The 22,081-nt window shown below is 39.5% G+C and overlaps 1 protein-coding gene across 1 annotated transcript in view; it reads right to left on the minus strand.

Annotated features, from left to right (window-relative positions):
• acad9 (acyl-CoA dehydrogenase family, member 9) overlaps positions 1-19,226 on the minus strand; it is a 20,077-nt gene extending 851 nt beyond the window's left edge. The window contains exons 1-17 of the mRNA XM_034121553.1: positions 18,983-19,226; positions 18,145-18,238; positions 14,882-14,983; positions 14,166-14,272; positions 12,337-12,437; positions 11,296-11,374; positions 10,051-10,222; positions 9,024-9,097; positions 8,865-8,940; positions 8,704-8,774; positions 8,439-8,558; positions 7,786-7,914; positions 7,029-7,108; positions 4,579-4,705; positions 4,419-4,496; positions 3,313-3,441; positions 1,184-1,256 (exon numbers count right to left, since the gene is read on the minus strand). Coding sequence (XP_033977444.1) covers positions 1,184-1,256; positions 3,313-3,441; positions 4,419-4,496; positions 4,579-4,705; positions 7,029-7,108; positions 7,786-7,914; positions 8,439-8,558; positions 8,704-8,774; positions 8,865-8,940; positions 9,024-9,097; positions 10,051-10,222; positions 11,296-11,374; positions 12,337-12,437; positions 14,166-14,272; positions 14,882-14,983; positions 18,145-18,238; positions 18,983-19,147 — 1,777 coding nt within the window. The 5' untranslated portion in view covers positions 19,148-19,226. The remainder of the gene's footprint in view (positions 1-1,183; positions 1,257-3,312; positions 3,442-4,418; positions 4,497-4,578; positions 4,706-7,028; positions 7,109-7,785; positions 7,915-8,438; positions 8,559-8,703; positions 8,775-8,864; positions 8,941-9,023; positions 9,098-10,050; positions 10,223-11,295; positions 11,375-12,336; positions 12,438-14,165; positions 14,273-14,881; positions 14,984-18,144; positions 18,239-18,982) is intronic.
• Between the last annotated feature and the right edge of the window lie 2,855 nt (positions 19,227-22,081).

The following is a 22,081-nucleotide window of genomic DNA, read 5'->3' on the forward strand; positions in this document are numbered from 1 at the left end:
GAAAAGCTTTTTTAACATTAAAGCCTGGAGACATGTCCCAGTAGAGACACTACATACTGATATACACCTGAACATCAGCAGGAGAGGACTCTTTAAAGTAGAGACACTACATACTGATATACACCTGAACATCAGCAGGAGAGGACTCTTTAAAGTAGAGACACTACATACTGATATACACCTGAACATCAGCAGGAGAGGACTCTTTAAAGTAGAGACACTACATACTGATATACACCTGAACATCAGCAGGAGAGGACTCTTTAAAGTAGAGACACTACATACTGATATACACCTGAACATCAGCAGGAGAGGACTCTTTAAAGTAGAGACACTACACACTGATATACACCTGAACATCAGCAGGAGAGGACTCTTTAAAGTAGAGACACTACATACTGATATACACCTGAACATCAGCAGGAGAGGACTCTTTAAAGTAGAGACACTACATACTGATATACACCTGAACATCAGCAGGAGAGGACTCTTTAAAGTAGAGACACTACATACTGATATACACCTGAACATCAGCAGGAGAGGACTCTTTAAAGTAGAGACACTACATACTGATATACACCTGAACATCAGCAGGAGAGGACTCTTTAAAGTAGAGACACTACACACTGATATACACCTGAACATCAGCAGGAGAGGACTCTTTAAAGTAGAGACACTACATACTGATATACACCTGAACATCAGCAGGAGAGGACTCTTTAAAGTAGAGACACTACATACTGATATACACCTGAACATCAGCAGGAGAGGACTCTTTAAAGTAGAGACACTACATACTGATATACACCTGAACATCAGCAGGAGAGGACTCTTTAAAGTAGAGACACTACATACTGATATACACCTGAACATCAGCAGGAGAGGACTCTTTAAAGTAGATACACTACATACTGATATGAACCTAAAAAGAGCATTATATGTCCTCTGTAAATACCAAACACAAAGTTCTCCTCTCTCATGTCACCTGATAACTCTGGATTACATACAGGTCATTAAAAAACATGCACAGTGTGAGAATGAAAAGCAGCGAGGGGTTTTGGGTGTTGGTATGTGGGTTTTTTTCTGGGAAATTCCGCAACACATGCAAGTCTTTTGTACCGAGATGCAGTAAAAAAAAAAAGCCAAGGCTCTGTTCTCAATTACCATCTCGTGTTGTACTTACGCTTTTGCAATTGGGTCATCCAGTAATTGTTCTTGAAGAAAGTCTCAGTGCAGAAAGTGTTTGCGAGCAGCACCTAGAGAAAAAAAAAAAAAAACTTGTTTATCAAACTAGAAAATACACAATTATGATGTAGAACGCAATTTAAAAGCACTAGAAAGTTATCGAATGTGAAGAGAGACAGCTACAAACATTTGTTGTTTCAATTCCATCTGCAACACATCAAGTGGAAACATCATGCACACATTTAATCAATAACCCAAAGGTTTTACTTTACAAAAATATGTCAATTTAGGCTTCCTCCGGTTCTACAAATAATGCAAACAAGTCTAAATAGGTTACCGGGTAGAAATCAAACATCAGAGTGGACACACTGGATGAAAAGCTTCTTGATTGAAGACATATTCGCTTTTTTTAAATAACTTGAATTACTTTGCGAACCTCAGGCGAAACATTTCAGTCCTAAAGAAAAACAGTCACGACTGACTATCTTCTGACAGGATCTCTACAGTCTGTGTGTTTGACATAAAATACAAAAAGTGGACGGCTGCATGTTGCATTCTGTCAGAGGAGAGGAGGATACTTTTTTCTTTCTTAATGCTGTGAGCCATGTCCATGATCAACTCTCTGACTGCTTTTTGCACAATTTTGCACATATGTCTGGACAGCCCTCAACTTTGAAATATAATACGATGTAGTTTGCCATATATACTCATTTTCCTAAGTGTTTTTGTTTCTGTTTTTTAGCTGTTAAGGTTATTTGTATTGTTACATTTAAATTCTATTTTTTGGACAACGCCACTACATTAGTTGCAAGAATAGGTCAAGTTGTATAGAAGTCTATGAGAATTGAACCCCATTTTTCACTTGAATAATCAGCGCAGTATACATTTTCCTTACAAGTTTGTGGCCTCAATTGGTCATTTCAAGTCTTCCTAAATACAGCATGATGTTCTTTTTGGTAAAATATCAGTAAAACATTCGGTTTTGTCTTGTGATTTCAACCCTTTAACATCTTGCATTTAGAAAATGAAAGTTAATCGTTACACTTGGATGCCTAAAAAAAATTCTCAAACCAGTGTGTGACGTCAAGTTGAATACATCCACGTCTAATATAAAGTATATTCAGAGTACTGAAGCTGTTCATGTTACAGTGTGAGCCTAAATACCAATGGTTTAAGGCAGTCTTTCCCAAAGTTAGGTTCGCGACCCATTTTTATATTACCGCTAAATTGGCTTAGTGAAATGCATTAATTTCCCAGTTGTAATAACAGAAGAGCGTTTCTGTTCAGCTCAGATGACATGTGGAGCTGGTGGTGAGAGACGTAACATTACACACATTTAATTATTGCTTTGATGTGCTTTATTTAGGCTTCTCTCCACCACACTCCCCTCTCCGGCTTACTGCTTCTTATTTTCCAGTGACAGTTCATAAGTTCATCGTGAGCTGCTGAGGAGAAACATTACACTGTGATGGACTTTTATAATGTTTTAAAAACATGGTTTGCTGTTTTCTTGGTCAGTAGTTTTTAAATGTAGATGGTAAAGCTATTCCTCGTGTGTTTTTGGGTCCTGGAAGACACCAAATGTCTCTTTTGGGAAGTGTAGGAACCCCTGGTGTATTGGAGAGGCAGCTGTTACTGTCAGTTATTATTAGTGTAGCGGCCAAAATCATATAGAAATAAAACAGATAATTAGCTTAAAATAACAGTGAGGCACCAGTTAGCGAATCTTACGCAATGATCCAAATACAGACAAGAATCTCCGTTTGTACATTTTATTCCATCCAATATCATTTACAGGTTTCCTATATTTCTTTCCTTAAGCCTTTCCTATGGCCTTTGCCCAAACATGCCTTCACAAATAAAAGCATAGAAACTACTTTTACTCACTTCAATAATTAAGAATACATTTACTATGAACAATAACAGCAAGAAAATAAGTGTTTAAGTATTAAATAATATAAACAATTTGTGTTATTTTAGATATTCCATCACCAATCAGTCGATGGAGATGGAAAAATTGCTCTCACTATGACCTTAACCTCTTCCTCAACTCGTGTACATCCTGTGTGTGTGTGTGTGTGTGTGTGTGTGTGTGTGTGTGTGTGTGTGCGTGTGTTCTGTACACACCTCGTGGTCGTGGTTCCTGAGCCCGATGCTGATGGAGCGGCTGGTTCTGGACAGGACGGCTGTCATGGCGTAAAGGTGGATCAGAACGTCTGCCACTCTCTTCAGGATCAGCTGCTCGTTCACTAGGGTCTGAAAAAAAACAAGGACACTTAAAAAAAAAAACCCTAAAGGACAAATGCTGTTGCTTCTACTGCTGCCTTCGAAAAGGTCCATCTTTCTCAGTCATTTTCTTTATTAATGTCTTAAAGAGGACATATTATGCTCATTTCCAGGTTCATATTTAAACTTGAATGTTGAAAAAGCTCTTTATTTTTCTCACACTGCCTGTGCTGCAGCACCTCTTTTCACCCTCTGTCTGAAACCAGAGCCCAGTCTGCTCTGATTGGTTAGCTGGCTGGCTCTGTTGTGATTGGTCAACAGCTAAGAGATGTCCCGCCCCTTAGCCTATCACGTACGATGTGTTGGAGCGCTGGCCAATAGAAGTGCAAGTGTCACATAACTAGTTGATAACGTTTCGTAAATGAATGGGACTGAACCAGAACACGTACAATGTGTTGGAGGACTAGCCAATAGGAGCACGAGTGCTACATAGTGATGTCACTATGTTAAGGAAGTAAACAAAGGATTTCAGGCAAGAAGGGGTATTTAGGAGAGAAACTACCTCTGGGGGGAACACAGGGATTTTAGCCGTTGCAGACCATTTACATGCATCAAAACCTATAGAACAGGAAAGGGGGAAAAAGCAGAATATGGCCTTTTCTTAATAATGTTCTATTAATATGTGACATACACTCATGGTTGATCGTCAAGTTTGACTTTAGGCAATTTGATATTCAAGGTCTTATTCTTTATGACATGAGGACAGCAGTGTAATGAAAGCCTCGGAGGACTCTTCTCCTGTATTGAGACAGGAAGCAGGGACTTGGAAAGCTGACCTGTTTCCAAGAGCTTTATAGATGTGTGGGGAGGAAGTGAAGGGACGGGAGAGAGCAGCTGTGTGAACAACTCAGAAGCTCAACAGTTATCTACGCTCAAAAAACATCATACATTCAGCCACGAAAGGGGGGATTCTGTCCTGTTTCCTACAATGTACAAGTCAATGTTACCTTTCCATATCTGTACAGCAGACTCTCCACAGTGGATCCAAACAGGCTGACGTTCTGCTCCATCATCTTAGCGCTCTCCTGTAAAGAGAACACTCCTGAGTCTCAACAAATACACTCACAAACAAAGTGTATCTTTGAATAGTTCAGAGAGAGGTCTTACTGCCAGGCTGGGATGAACCACTCCATTGTTCCCCGTCAGCCCCAGATCCACCGAGCCCCCCATCGCACTCTTCAGCTTCCTGCACACCATCTCGAAAACCACGCCGATGTTTCCTTTCTTCATCTCCCTGAGAGGAGAAAGACCAGAGGTGGGAAGTAACTAAGTACATTTACTCAAGTACTGTACTTTACTTCAGTATTTCCAGTGTATGCTACCTTGTATTTCTACTCCACTACAGTTCAGGGGTATTTTTACTGTTCAGAGGTGTACTTTTCCTCCACTACATGTATTTAATCCCTTTAGTTACTTTACAGATGTGGATGAATGATGTGAAATATAATCAAGTGTTAAATCAGACTTTAGTTCCACCTGGAGTAAATTCACAAGCTACCCTGCAGTATACAAAGTCATTCAAACTAGCTGCACCTTTACCAGCTTTGAGAACACTTTCATGATCAATCATTATAAAACATATCATATATATTATTCTGAAATGGACCAATCTGCACAATGACTACTTTTACTGTCGCTACTTTAACTATATTTTGATGATAATACTTTTCTACTTTTACTTGAGGAACATTTTTGAATGCAGGACTTCTACTTCTACTTTTACTCAAGTACAAGACCTGAGTACTTCTACTTTTACTCAAGTACAAGATCTGAGTACTTCTACTTTAACTCAAGTACAAGACCTGAGTACTTCTACTTTTACTCACGTACAAGATCTCAGTACTTCTACTTTAACTCAAGTACAAGACCTGAGTACTTCTACTTTTACTCAAGTACAAGACCTGAGTACTTCTACTTTTACTCAAGTACAAGATCTGAGTACTTCTACTTTTACTCAAGTACAAGACCTGAGTACTTCTACTTTTACTCAAGTACAAGATCTGAGTACTTCTACTTTTACTCAAGTACAAGATCTGAGTACTTCTACTTTTACTCAAGTACAAGACCTGAGTACTTCTACTTTTTAAGTACAAGATCTGAGTACTTCTACTTTTACTCAAGTACAAGATCTGAGTACTTCTACTTTTACTCACGTACAAGATCTCAGTACTTCTACTTTAACTCAAGTACAAGACCTGAGTACTTCTACTTTTACTCAAGTACAAGACCTGAGTACTTCTACTTTTACTCAAGTACAAGATCTGAGTACTTCTACTTTTACTCAAGTACAAGACCTGAGTACTTCTACTTTTACTCAAGTACAAGATCTGAGTACTTCTACTTTTACTCAAGTACAAGATCTGAGTACTTCTACTTTTACTCAAGTACAAGACCTGAGTACTTCTACTTTTTAAGTACAAGATCTGAGTACTTCTACTTTTACTCAAGTACAAGACCTGAGTACTTCTACTTTTACTCAAGTACAAGATCTGAGTACTTCTACTTTTACTCAAGTACAAGACCTGAGTACTTCTACTTTTACTCAAGTACAAATCTGAGTACTTCTACTTTTACTCAAGTACAAATCTGAGTATTTCTACTTTTACTCAAGTACAAGACCCGAGTACTTCTACTTTTACTCAAGTACAAATCTGAGTACTTCTACTTTTACTCAAGTACAACATCTGGTACATCTCCCACCTCCGATAAAGACCCCAAATCAGGCTCTTTGTCGGCTGCTTTTAACAACGTGCAACGTACCCCGTGTGATTTGTTTTTTTTAAAGGCTAACAAAGATCAAGTTGTCCTCCAAAGCCAAATCCAAACCCTTAAACCTCTGTACTATCACCACTTCACAGGGTTCTGGGATTAAATCCGTGTCTTAATACAAATATCTAGCCCTTATTTAGCTAATAGCTCAATCGGTAGAACTTGAATCCCGGACCATTTGCCGCATGTCTCCCCGTTTCAACTCTTTCTCTGACATAAAGTCACTGGTTGCCCAAAGAAGTCATTAGAAAGAAAACAACAACACTTAAAAATCTACTTCTTAGCAGAGAAAGAGCTAAGTTGTTTCCTCAGCAGTTGGAGGAGACTACATATAGCTCTTAGGTGGCCATTAACACAACTCAAATGTGACGCTAATGTTAATTTGTATCTGTTGAATACTCACACCGTGATAACTTGTAAGTGAAGTGGCTAAACTAAAAAAAGAAATGTTTAATGTTGTTTAAAAGAATATGTATCTCACTCACTAAAATCACAATTCACATGTACTCATACGTCAAAGTATAATTAAGCAATAGCTCACGACAGGCCGTGGTATATGGCCATTATATCACAGTTAAGGGGCGTGGTTCGGCCCGACGCGAAGTTTGTTTTTCAGCCCAACTGTATACTGTTTATCTCAGACGCGGAGGGATACTGACTTACAATTCTACCCGTGGTATACGCTCAGTATACCACGGCTAAGAACCAATCAGATTGCTTGATTTGACTTGTCCGTTTTATAAATGAACATATATCCCAGTTTTTCTGTTAAATGGTCATTTTCTTACTTTATTTTCCCCGTGAGGATTTTGCCAGCGTACTGCATCCCAGTGAGAGCGATGTACATCCTCAGGATTTCATTGGTGCCCTGAAAACAAGCAACATCACTTAAAAAGTACACACTACCAATGTCACATCTATTGTACTGTATATCCAAGTGGCAATACACTCTGTATACACTAAAAGGTGGTGTTGTGGGGTGATAGGGCACCACACTACATTTAGCTTGTTGCTATGGTCATATTTTCCTAGAAATAAAAAAATGGAAGATATTTTTTTTGACTAATCATCATAGATTCTCATCTTTAATGGCACATAATGTGAATAACTGTGTTGAAATGTCTGTTAATAAGCTGGTCAAACACAGAAGACTAGTAGATCAAATGTGCCCCCTGGTGGATGTTTGAAATACAGAAAACAGTCTTGTCTTATTTCTTGTATAAGATAAGATAAGACCTTATTTATCCCGAAGGAAATTGTTGTGCCAGGGTTACAAAAATACAATAAACACAGCAGCATAATAATAATAATAAAACTGTACACTAACAGTGCAGTAAAAAGAGCAATTCAATATCTACAGGAAACATAGACGGTCACATAATTAATGTAAATATTAACCGTAGTGGCAGATACGTAATTGCACGTTATTGTATTTCAGTATTTATAAAACCACTGTACTTGTATACTGTCATTGTATGGTAATGGTGTCCTCAGTGGTTCCCACAGCTCTGATTGTAATGACTGAAACACTGTTCAAAGATTCACCTCAAAGATGGGCAGGATGCGGCAGTCTCTGAGGTAGCGCTCGTACGGATAATTCTTGGTGTATCCGAGACCCCCGAGGACCTGAAGAGCTTCGCTGGTGCAGATCCAGCCTCCCTCTGAGCTGAACACCTGAGCAGAGATAAGAGAGTCAGGACTCATTTAGTTTTGGGCGTAAAGCCACCCCACATTTTTAGTGATACCGTCATGACTGCAGCAAATCTGGATCAGCTACGTTGTTCCCCCGCTTTTAGAGATGGAGGAAAACAGAGAGGGTTGTATTTTCGGACACTTTATGAGTTCCCCGACACACCGGGGACACACATTTATGTATAAAAGACATCAAAAAGTGCATTTTGCATGATAGGAGACCTTTAAGTATCTGAATACTTCCTTCAGCACCCAGGTAGAGAACAAATATGGAAATGTTGATCGTAACAACTGAAATAATTGATGTCAGTAGTGCAAACTCTTTTAATTAAATGTAATTGTTCACTATCGGATTTTTTTGCAGAGATAATAAGGTGTGAAACGATTATGATAGCACTGTAAAAATGTCCGGGGACACATATTTATGTACAAAAGACATCAAAAAGAGCATTTTGCATAATCGGTGACCTTTAAATACTGACTAAGTGAAGTTCGAGCTCTCTCACCTTCACCATGGCCGCCTCCAGAGAACAGTCTGGAAGCCCGGGTCGGTCCATCATCCCAGCTGTGAGATACGCCATGCTCTCCATCACAAAGGCGTTCATAGCCATCAGGGCAAACTTCTCCTGCGGGGCGGAAAACACACCTTGCTCACAGAAACATGTCTTTACCTCATGTAGAATATGCACTTTCATCCAATGTATCGTCAAGCTACACTACTGTACTGAGTTTACTATGATCAGAATCAGGTGAGAGACGAGTGGACGGTACCTGAATCATCCCAAACTCAGCCAGGTTTTTGTTGAACTGCTTCCTGGTGGCAGCGTACTCAGAGGTCATTTCTACAGAGACAAACAGAGAGGACGATTAATGGTAGCTACAAAAACTCACACATTAAAGTAAAGTCTGTCAGGGTATGAAGGGGTTTTTACCGATCAGCTTTTTAATCATTCCTGCTGAGGAGCTTCCCATGCTGAACCTCCCAGAGTTCAGGATGTTCATGGCAACCTGTGCAACACACAGCAAAATGTGACTGTCTGAAAACAACACCGGCAATACAGTCATACACAACTCTGTTAAATAAAGCTCACCTTGAATCCACCTCCTACTTCTCCTATTACATTCTCCACCGGCACAGGGACGCTGTCATAGGACACTTCACAAGCTGAGAAATGGTTTCAAAAGACGTTACAAACAGGCTTACAGATGACATTTAGGACTAATAGCAGGATTACAGTGTTAGTAAAAACCTAAAAACAGCAGATAGTGTTTGTTGTAAAAGGATCAGATGTTTTCTCTTCTCTGTAAACTATACTGTTCTGTAGGATAATACTTTAAAGGTAGGGTAGGTAAGTTTGAGAAACCGGCTCGAGATACACTTTTTGTTATATTCCATGGAATGCTCTTAACATCCTGATAGCAATGAATATCTGAAGTGCTTTGACAAAAAATACATAAAAGAATATCATCTGTGGAAGCCGTGGTACTGTAAAAAGCACGACCAATCATCTGAGCCGGCCCGGCTAAAATAACTGGATGGCCTACCTGCCTGTCAGCCTTCCATCTGTGCACAAACTTATCTCGTGCCCTGATTGGTCATGTGCGCGTTCGTGTGTGTTTGGAGGAGGGGCTCTGTAAGGAAGTGGCAGATTTTCTCCGGTTGTGTATTTTCAAATTCTAGCGATCTCGAGCCGGTTTCTCCAAAATTACCTACCCCACCTTTAAGTGTGAATCTATGCTTCTACTGCCTGAATCTGCTTTATGGTTTCCACTTTCTTTGCTTCATTTGTTCTGTTTTTAATTCAGCAGGTGAACCTATATGTTCATAAAATAGTGTGTGAGATCTTAACTGTGTGTTAAACTAAAACGGAGCATTTTCTGTCAGCTCAGATTTTATTTCTGCTTTTTTAAACTAGTATGTGCTCATGTGTTTCAGTGTTGGTGTAGAGGCTGCTGCCTGGATATGCTTCATGAAAGGCAGCTTTTCCTATAGATTTGTTATCCTACATATTCTAAGGTCTTGTCTTATATAAAACACTTGGGTAAAAACATCGTATTGATATTTCTCTTCTCGTCTATCTATTTGCATGCATTGGATAGTGATGTAAGATGTCTTACTGTTGGAGCCCCTGATTCCCAGTTTGTCCTCAGGCTTCCCACTGGTCACCCCCCCGAAGGCCCTCTCCATGATGAAGGCAGTAATCTTATCTTTCTTCACGCCGTCTACTTCCACTTCGGTCCTGGCAAACACCGTCATAACGTCGGCCATGTCTCCGTTTGAAATCCAAATCTGTTCAAAAAGAAAACGAATGTTAAAGATAAAACTAATAATGCCAACTAACTAACAATTATTTGGAATTCTTTCTGTTGCAGCAACAAACAAAACAATAACTAGAAAATAGCTCAAAGCGGACATCCCTTCTCTTGACAACTGGTACGACAAAATTCATGAGATATAATGTTCTGGAAAGAATCACTTTCTCAACGAAGCTTCAGGAAAACACATTCGAGGAAACATGGAAAAAGAGAGAAATTACAAATCCCACAGACGACCATCTCTTGTTTGACTGTGCTTCTATACACCGCCTGAATGTATGTGTATGTATGTATGTCTGTATGTATGTATATATGTTGATGAATGTGTATAGGTATGTGTGTATGTATGCATATATGTATGTGTATATGTTGATGAATGTGTATAGGTATGTGTGTATGTATGCATATATAGGTGTATGTATATGTATGTGTATGTTTGTATATAAACAGAGGAGATTTGTCACATTTTTCATGGGCGCACCCCACATACTCAGCTCTGCTGCTCATCCCACAAATGCTTGTTCCTCACAAATGTGGTACCATTGGAAAGGTAAGAAAACAGGCTTTCCAACGGTATACGATGTATTTCCAAAAAGCATTGTTACAGGCAAGGCCAGGCAAGTTTATTTATATAGCACCTTTCAGCATACGTGCTTTACAAAATCAATTAAAAAGACATTTACGATTCCAACATAGAAATCATCTACCAAACACAAATTGCCTTACTTTTTGTGTTAAGTTTATATATGAATGTGTATGTGTGTGTATATATATATATATGTATGTGTGTGCGTGTTTAAGTAGATACATGTGTACATGTGTAGATATTTGTCATTTCAAAAACCACCCCTATGTACTTTTTAGTTTTTATTTTACCAATGTTATTGTGTATTTAATTTGCCATTTTCGGGTCTCTAAAGAGATATCATTCGCAAAACTGTACTTTTGATATAATGTGACCCCAAATAAAGAATACAAAAAACTAAAAACAACTAATAATGCCAGGGGGGGTTTATTTTTGGGAAATTGTGAAACAGATTGCCTCACCTTTGATCCACTGATCAGATAATGCGTCCCGTCCTCTGACAGCACGGCGCGGGTCTGAATGGAGGCGGCATCACTTCCACTGAAACCACCAACAAAGAAGAGATGAAAATAGACTTCTTGCACTATTTTTATTTGTATTTTTGTATTTTATTAAATATGTTGCATTGTTGGAAGAATTGTATTGCCATTTCTCCACTGTAGTTTTGTGCATATGACAATAACACCTTTGAACCATGAAGCGACTTAAACTGCTCATCTCTGATTGGTTGGACATCCTATAATATATGAAGCTCTGCTCTAACTGATGAGAAGTATTAAAACGTCAAACAATCGCACGTTTAAATATCTTACAACTTTGACTCAAAGCTGATTTAATGTGGCTTTGTTGAAACATCGATACGATACAACTTTATTGTTCAGATCGAGTCTGACATTTGTAACATTAATAAAGACAAATACTAAGACAAGAGACAAGGAAACAAACATTTATCGTCTAACAACTGAACAGAAATTGTTCAAGACTTCTAACGTATCATTTGACCTGGGATTTGTTCTAAAAGGATCTTAATTCATTACAAATTGAATCCAGAAGCCCTGAAACTGAAAAATGTCAGCTGATCCAATCCTTAAATGTAATCAAAATAGTCAAAATGAGAAAAATACATTTTGACAGGACATTTAGTTCTTATTTACTTTCTGATCTGTGAAGAAGTAAAGTAGTTATTTTCAGGCTCAAGTGTTGTTGTAGTACTCATGTTGGCCACCATGCCCTTAGATAAGATAAGAAGTACTTTATGGATCCCAACTTGGGAAATGTTTGCGTTGCAGCAGCATAAAAAGACAAGGCTTTGTATAATGGAAAAATGAAAAGACTAGAAATAAACAATCCAAAATGTAAACATCTCAAATAGAAATACAAAAGTAGAAAAAACATGTGGAAAATATTCATGTGGAATTCAAAATGTACAGTAACAAAATAAAAAAAGCAGGATATTATATATAAATGGGACCATTAAATCCAAATGAGATCCCAGCAGTTACCTCCCCGGCTCTGTGAGGCAGAACGCTGCGATGTGTTCTCCGGACGCCAGTTTGGGAAGATATTTCTGCTTCTGGGCTTCAGTCCCTGCGATCAGAATGCCCTGAAACACCAAGCAGCTGTTAGACCAGTGTTGAAGTACCAACTGTGTTCATTTAAGACCAACAGCTTCCCTCCACATTTTTAACACAACAGATGAACGTGAGTAAAGATTAGATTACTGTGCTGAGAAGAGTTTTCAGAGCAGAGAGATTCGTTTGTAACTCTGTAAAGGTGTGTATTTATTTAAAAAGGACCATGCATACAAATACATTCATCTCAATAGAGAAGAGATGTTTCATGCCAGACTTGAGCTAATCCATCTGCAGACTTTAGGCAGGTACATCAACAAACACTAAAAACATGGCATAATCTGTGACTAGGAATAGGTATCGAGGCGTGTGGCGCAGTGGGTAGGGCGTTGGTGTTCGGATCAGGGGAGCACAGGTTCAAACCCCACTGCAGTCAGCATGTCGTTGTGTCCCTGAGACACTTCACCCCAAAGTGCTCCTGTGGGGATTGTCCACAGTATTGAGTATGGAAGTCGCTTTGGATAAAAGCGTCTAACAAGTAACATGTCATGTAATGTAGTCTTTAGCCACATGCTAATGCTAACCTTAAATTGAAGCTAACAATATTTACTAGCAAAACCCGAAGTCGTTGTGTGAACTTCCGGTTTCAGAATAAAACAGTTTTAAATTAAAACAGTGTATTTAATTTAAATTACGCCATATACACATTGATTTTATTTCTTACAACAGCCAAAAGCACAACAGTTTGAACTTGATAGCATTAGCTTACATCTTAGCGGTGGCTAGCAGCATAGCTCCACTTTACCCCAGGCTGTTGCTATGTGATGTAATGTAATGTATCGAGAACCTGATTGGACGTTATCTAAATGTTGATAAGCTGCTGTACAAACGGTGAAAAACAGAGAAAGATGCTCATTATTTTAAAACAAAAACTGTTGATAAATCCCATTTGTTGTCCTTTGTTAATTTGGTTTTAAAATATATTTTCGGTGTTATTTATTATCATTTGCTTCTGAAAAGGACATTACATTACATTACATTTAGCTGACGCTTTTATCCAAAGCGACTTACAATAAGTGCATTCGACCAGGAAGATACAAACTTGAAGAAAACAGAATCATATAAGTACATCAGGTTTCATAGAGCCTAAACATTTCAAGTGCTACTCAACTAGCTTTAGATAAGCCAGTCCTTTATTAGTATATAAGTCCTTTGTTAGTATATAAGTGCTTTGTTAGTCATTTTATTGCTCGAAGTGGAGTCGAAAGAGATGAGTCTTCAGTCTGCACCGGAAGATGTGTAAGCTTTCTGCTGGCCTGATGTCAATGGAGAGCTCATTCCACCATTTTGGAGCCAGGATAGCAAACCCACGTGTTCTTGCTGATGGGAACTTGGGTCCCACATTGCTATACAGTTTTCTCAGTAACAATAAAAAGACTGTTGTTGAATCTTTTCACCCCTTCTCATGTGACGTTTTTAACAAATCATGTAGAGTACTGTCGATAAGCAGTTTGATAGATAACAGTATCTTACACCCTAAAGATCCCCGTCTCTATCCGTCTCGTTGTCTTTCTCTTGGACTTAAAATCACACTGTACATTTTACATTAATATATTCAGTTTAATATTTAATATTCTATCTCTCACATACTTATGTATATATAATAACTTGCCATGTGTTTGTATGCTGCTGCAAACATTTCCCAAATTGGGATCAATAAAGTACTTGTTATCTCATCTCATCTCTTGTCTGTGTGTTACCTTCAGTCCGATGGCCTGGTGAGCGGCCAGCGTCACGGCGATGGATCCGTCCAGAGACGTGATCTCTGCCAGCCGGGCGTACACCGTGTTGGTCAGCCCAAGACCCCCTGGGGTGAAAGAAACAAAGTACTTTTACTTAAAGATCTCCCATCATGCTGTTAGTAGGCATATATTATGGGTCTCAGATATATAAAAACATGTCTATGATGTGTTTTGCTCAAAATACCAAACAGATTATGCATTTTAGAAATCCCTCATATCCCTCTGTTTCAGCCCTGTTAGAGAAACGCTGATTCTGGGTCCGTAGCTATATATATAAAAAAAAAAAAGAGGTGGAGCTAATGCCTGCTCAGAATTCTACGAGATACTCAACTAAATGCTGTCATGATTAAATGCCATATCATGTTCCAAACCACATCAAGGATTATTTCTGAAACAGTATGGAGCTCAAATGCTTTTACTCTTGTTTGAGGGTATTTGGTTAGTGGTTTTTTTAAGCTTGTAAATATTTCTGTATGATAGATGAACTCTAGATATGTTAGTGAGATATATCTTAAATCATTTCTGTTTAGTGTCTGAGCCGCTATTCTTTAAGCTTTTTATCAAGGTGTCCCCTTTCACATATCTCCATTCTGCCTTGGTAACTTTTTGTGTATACATTGAGAGATATAACCCTTTTTAATAACTACAAACAGCTGTTGTCACAATCATCGTACCGTACTCCTCAGGAACCATCACTCCAAACAGCCCGAGCTCCTTCAGCCCGTTCAGAGTCTCTGCTGGGATCTTAGCATCTCGGTCGATCTTCGCTGAGTCGACTGAAATCACAATTAAAAAAAAAAGGTAATTCATCGTTGTTAGGAAAATCTCACTGGTCACCGGCTTGAGCTTCAATCTCAGGATCCATGTATTTGTGATCCTCTCCAGAATGGAAGTATTCATCACATACAGAGCATCAACTAGTTCCTGAACAGTGTCCTTCACATGCTGATATCCAAGAGACGGTGCGTCTACACAGCAGCGTTAAAAAAAAATCTTGAAACGCTTCTGCCCATTCACTTTGAATGGGGTGACGTCACTTTCCCTCACTTTTCGCCGAAATGCATTGTGGGCAGGCGAGCGGAGATTTTCAGGATTTTCAGGATTCAAAGTTGAACAATGTTCAACTTTTGAGGCTGAGGTGGAAGCGTCAGCCAATCAAATCCCGTGTACGCAAATCTGACAGTTCAAGCTCTAGCCAATCAAACGGCGTGTATGCTGGGAGAGACATACCGCAGGTCATTTCCTCATATTCCAAAAAATGGAGGAGAAATTAGCGGTAGCGAATCAATCACCCGGTGCTTTATGACCAGACCTACCGGGATATAAACCGGAGGAGCCAGGCATGGAGGGAGGTGGCAGAGACAGTGGTAGGTTTTCGCCTGTTTGGGGAGTTTATATCCAGTTTACTTCGGGCTTTTTGGCTTCGTATGTCGCGGGCGGGAGATTCATGTGATTGGTTGTTGGTGCCTTGCTCGCAAAAAATCCGATACGCCCACCTCCAAGAATTTTTATAACAACGTCAAAAAAATCTTGGAGGTGGGCGTATCTGAAGCTTGAGGATTTTTTGCGAGCAAGGCACCAACAACCAATCACATGAATCTCCCGCCCGCGACATACGAAGCAAAAAAGCCCGAAGTAAACTGGATATAAACTCCCCAAACAGGCGAAAACCTACCACTGTCTCTGCCACCTCCCTCCATGCCTGGATCCTCCGGTTTGTATCCCGGTAGGTAAATAGGGACTGGTCATAAAGCACCGGGTGATTGATTCGCTACCGCTAATTTCTCCTCCATTTTTTGGAATATGAGGAAATGACCTGCGGTATTTCTCTCCCAGCATACACGCCGTTTGATTGGCTAGAGCTTGAACGGTCAGATTTGCGTACACAGGATTTGATTGGCTGACGCTTCCACCTCAGCCTCAAAAGTTGAACATTGTTCAACTTTGAATCCTGAAAATCCTGAAAATCTCCGCTCGCCTGCCCACAATGCATTTCGGCGAAAAGTGAGGGAAAGTGACGTCACCCCATTCAAAGTGAATGGGCAGAAGCGTTTCAAGATTTTTTTAACGCTGCTGTGTGGACGCTCCGTTACACAGTCACAAGATGGAGGAATAGAAAGCAGTATTCAATGTTTACTTCAGATTAGCTCCACGTCAGAAATGATCATGCTTGTCATATGTCTATCTCCATAGAGGCTGAATCATCATGTTAATCACATAGCTATCATATGCCTCAAACAGTCCTGATGCTCTTCTAGGTAATCATACATCCTGTCATGTTCACAGCTACAGTTGGGGTACCTTTGTTATCATGTTACTCTGATACTGGAAGAGTACATTCAGTATTTTCCCAACAATCGTCAATAAATAAAAGAAAAACAACTTGCAGGATCATCACACATTGTTACACGCCTTTCAAATCAAATCAAATCTAGGTTTATTTATAAAGCACATTTAAAAGCGATTTTTGGTCGGGCCAAAGTGCTGTACATGTAATAACTACAATCACATAAAAACACATTTCTATAATCACAATAAAAGACAATAAATTACAACAGATATTTAAAAAGAAAACACAGGGAAAAGTCAGGAGTCGTGCTCCGCTCTGACTAAAAGGCCAGGGAGAAGAAGTGTGTCTTAAGAGTAGATTTAAAAACCCCTAGGGTCTGGGCCGACCTCACATGGAGGGGCAGAGTGTTCCAGAGCCTCGGGCCAGCTGCTGCGAAGGCTCGGTGCCCTCGGGTTTTGAGCCTGGTCTTGGGCACTATCAGCAGCAGCTGGTCAGCAGACCTTAAAGCTCTTGTTGGGGTGTAGCGCTGGAGGAGTTCAGCTATATAGGCCAGAGCCAGCCCATTTAATGCTTTAAAAACAAATGGATTTTAAAATCAATTCTGAACCGAATTGGAGGCCAGTGCAGTGAGGCCAGAATTGGGGTGATGTGGTCACGCTTTTTGTGGCCAGTGAGTAGACGTGCAGCTGCGTTCTGGACTAGCTGCAGGCGTTTAATTGACGCCTGGTCCATACCCACATACAGAGCGTTGCAGTAGTCCAACCTCGAGGTAACAAAGGCGTTAATAACCCTTTCCAGGTCCTCAAACGATAAAAACGACTTGGTCTTGGCCAATGGTCGTATTTAAAAAAAGCAGGTTTTGACTACGCTGCTGACCTGCTTATCGAATTTAAAAGCGCTATTGAAGGTCACTCCAAGGTTCGTGACAGAGGGGAGGATATTATTTTTGAGGGAGCCCAGAATATCAACCTGGGAGGCTAGAGGTTGGGGTCCAAAAAAGATAACCTCAGTCTTGCTCTCATTGAGGTTGAGGAAATGTTGGCTCAGCCAGGATTTGATCTCTGCTAAGCAGTCCATCAATAGCTGTAATGAGTTAACATTTGAATTGAGTGGCAGATAGATCTGTACATCGTCGGCGTAGCAGTGGAAGGGGATGTTATGTTTTGTGAGTATTGAACCTAGGGGCAGTATGTACAGTAGAAAAAGGATGGGGCCCAGAATCAAGCCTTGGGGAACCCCACAGGTAAGAGGGGCTTTAGCAGAGGAGAAGGCACCTAGCTGTACCGAGAAGCTACGGTCTGTCAGGTAGGACCTGAACCATGCAAGGGCAGAGCCTGTGATGCCAGCGGACTGCCTTTGATGAATACTCGATTCTGATTGAGTATTGATAAGCTGCTGTACAAACGGTGAAATACAGAGTAAGATGCACATTTCTTTTTAAACAAAAACTATTGAATGATGAATTGATCCAAAATCCCATTCGTTCTCCTTTGATAATTTAGTTTTAAAGTTATTTTCTGTGTTATTTTCTGTGTTATTTAGTACCGTTTGCTTCTGAAAAAGACCATAGCTAAACAGGGTTAGATCTCGCACCAGATGTAGAGCAGATATCAGATTATTTTGTTATCCATGGAGATCCTCTCTCACCTTCCTCGCTGAAGAACCTCTCCACCGGAGCAACGAGCTGGTTGATCTCCTCCACTTCCTCTAAAGAAACCTCAGGGTACGGAAAGACCTCGTCCTGGAGGGAAAACACAGTTAGAGAAACAACAAATATCCAGGTTCTCACGGAGAGAAACTACATATAAAAACTGTGTTAAGTTCTGCATTTCTGATCAGATGTCCCAGAAAGCTTTCCTGAGTTTACTCAGTGGTGTTAAGTAACTAAGAAAATGTACTCAAGTACTCTGCTTGTCCTTCAAACTAGCTGCACCTTTACCAGCTTTGAGAACACTTTCATGATCAATCATTATAAAACATATCATATATATTATTCTGAAATGGACCAATCTGCACAATGAATACTTTTACTGTCGCTACTTTCACTATATTTAGATGATAATACTTTTCTACTTTTACTTGAGGAACATTTTGAATGCAGGACTTTTACTGTCACAGAGTATTCCTACACTCTGGTACTTCTACTTTTACTCAAGAACAAGATCTGAGTACTTCTACTTTTACTCAAGAACAAGACCTGAGTACTTCTACTTTTACTCAAGTACAAGACCTGAGTACTTCTACTTTGCTCAAGAACAAGATCTGAGTACTTCTACTTTTACTCAAGTAAAACACATGAGTACTTCTCCCACATCTGGGAAGAAGTACAAAGCAGCAACAATGGGAAATACGCAAGTACAAGTACCTCACATGTGTTTTAAAGTGCAGTACTTGAGTAAATCAACTTAGTTACTTGACACCACTGCATTAAACCGACATGTATCTTCAACCCAGTATAACCCCCTCCTCTGACAGGTACTCTCACCTTGTTCACCTGACCCAGGAACAGATCTTTAGCATAAGCCAGGTTCCTGCTGTGGGTTCTGATGTTCCTCTGGAGAACCACATGTTTCCCAGCATGCTTCACAGTACACAGCAGCTGTCTGATCTGAGCTGATTTAGAGAGAATTAATCTGTTAACACTCATCATTTCTTCTGGAGTAAAACACTGCTTCTTGTATTCCACAGGAGTGTCATAAACAACCTCAGCCGGGCTACCTTTCACCCGATTCTGTCGCGTGATGATGACGTACACACACGGTATTGGATAATACTTCACAGACCGTCGGAAATAGTCAACTTCTGCATGTGTGTGCATGATATACTGGATTATTTTTTTATACAAAGGCTAGTTTAACATTTAAAATAATAATAGCAAATAGAAAAAAGGCAGTGAGCATAACGAAAACATATTTTGGTTGATTTTTAACTTGATAGAATATGGATTTTAATCGATTAACAATTTCCCTGCACAAAGTTGCCCTTCAAGTCGGTTGAAGGATAGGACTCATGGATGTTATAAATACAAACCGATGCCAAATTGAAAGTATTTTAGTATTTTTCAAACACGATCTGCATGTGAAGACTTCAAATTATATTTATCAACAGTTATAGTAGGCTATTTGTCTCTGCACCTACTGCTTGGAAAATTAAAGTACGTGTTTTCTCCGCACTGAAAGAAAATATTGCCATTTTTGACTGCGAAATTGCCCAAATTTAAGGCAATTGAGTCTAAAATGTTGCTTTTGCCAGCCTCTGAAATTCCCACCTATTTCCTTGCCTAGTTTGAATAATTCCGACAGCACCTGAACACATCATTACAACACTGCAGTAATGCGTGGCTGCCACTTGATGGCGCAATAGACTCACTTTTTATCAAGCGAATATATTAAATACTGTAATCAACATGGAATACGTTTCTCAAATGACACATACAGGGTAATATCAGGGTATTTATGGTGGTTTTTGTACATTTATTTATCAAGTAGGCATATGTACACCATTTCCTATAGGTATTACATTAGTCCTGTTGTTTGGTTGTCTAGCTTTGTTCGTCTTAACTGAGTAGCAGAGTCATATTTATGTGTACACAAAACAATAGTGATTTTTATGCTATTAACAAAATGAAAACGGAACAAGGCAGCACAGATAGTATGTAACACAGTGCAACAATAATAATTATAATAATAACAACAACAACCATAATAATAATAATCATAAATGCAATCATTTTATAAAAAGATAATCATAATAGATAAATACAAACATTTAAATAAATACAATAATTTATAAAATAATAATGAATAATAATCAAAATAATATGATTAATAATTATCATGATGTGATTGTAATAATCATAATAAAACCACTAATAATAATATTAATAATATTTTTCATTCATATAGCACTTGTCAAGCTTAACCACGAAGGGCTTTCCAGATTTAAAGATCTAATCCAAATATATATTTTTTAACCCAGTTTAGCTACATCACAATGAAACCCATTCTTAGCAGTGAGAGGAAATGAAGCCCCTCCCACCTGCATGATGACGTCCTGCTGACACGGAGGATGTGGCCTTCAATGCTGGATCTATTTTTAGCTCCAACCTCAAGGGCCGGACAGACAAACAGGGCAAATTGTCAGTCTGACCACCTGCCACTGACACACCGTCACACCGTCACACAGTCACACAATCACAGAGTCACACAGTTACAGAGTCACACAGTTACACAGTCACACAGTCACACAATCACACAGTCACACAGTTATATAGTCACACAGTTATATAGTCACACAGTCACACAGTCACACAGTTATATAGTCACACAGTCACACAGTCACACAGTTATATAGTCACACAGTTATATAGTCACACAGTCACACAGTCACACAGTCACACAGTCACACAGTCACACAGTTATATAGTCACACAGTCACACAGTCACACAGTCACACAGTTATATAGTCACACAGTCACACAGTCACACAGTCACACAGTCACACAGTCACACAGTTATATAGTCACACAGTCACACAGTCACACAGACACACAGTCACACAGTCACACAGTCACACAGTCACACAGTCACACAGTCATACAGTCACACAGTCACACAGTCACACAGTCACACAGTCACACAGTTATATAGTCACACAGTTATATAGTCACACAGTTATATAGTCACACAGTCACACAGTCACACAGTCACACAGTCACACAGTCACACAGTCACACAGTCACACAGTCACACAGTCACACAGTTATATAGTCACACAGTCACACAGTCACACAGACACACAGTCATACAGTCACACAGACACACAGTCAAACAGTCACACAGTCACACAGTCACACATTCACACAGTCACACAGTCACACAGTTATATAGTCACACAGTCACACAGTCACACAGTCACACAGTCACACAGTTATATAGTCACACAGTCACACAGTCACACAGTCAAACAGTCACACAGTCACACAGTCACACATTCACACAGTTACACAGTCAAACAGTCACACAGTCAAACAGTTATACAGTCACACAGTTACACAGTCACACATTCACACATTCACACAGTCACACAGTCACACAGTCACACAGTTATATAGTCACACAGTCACACAGTCACACATTCACACAGTTACACAGTCAAACAGTCACACAGTCAAACAGTTATACAGTCACACAGTTACACAGTCACACAATCACACAATCACACAGTCACACAATCATACAGTTACACAGTCAAACAGTCACACAGTCAAACAGTTATACAGTCACACAGTTACACAGTCACACAATCACACAATCACACAGTCACACAATCATACAGTTACATAGTCAAACAGTCACACAGTCAAACAGTTATACAGTTACACAGTCACACAATCACACAATCACACAGTCACACAATCACACAGTCACACAGTCACACAGTCACACAGTTACACAGTCACACAGTCACACAGTCACACAGTCACACATTCACACAGTCACACAATCACACAGTCACACAGTCAAACAGTCACACAGTCACACAGTCACACAGTCACACAGTTATATAGTCACACAGTCACACA

Source organism: Trematomus bernacchii, unplaced genomic scaffold (assembly GCF_902827165.1).
Source record: "Trematomus bernacchii unplaced genomic scaffold, fTreBer1.1, whole genome shotgun sequence".
Taxonomy (NCBI): domain Eukaryota; kingdom Metazoa; phylum Chordata; class Actinopteri; order Perciformes; family Nototheniidae; genus Trematomus; species Trematomus bernacchii.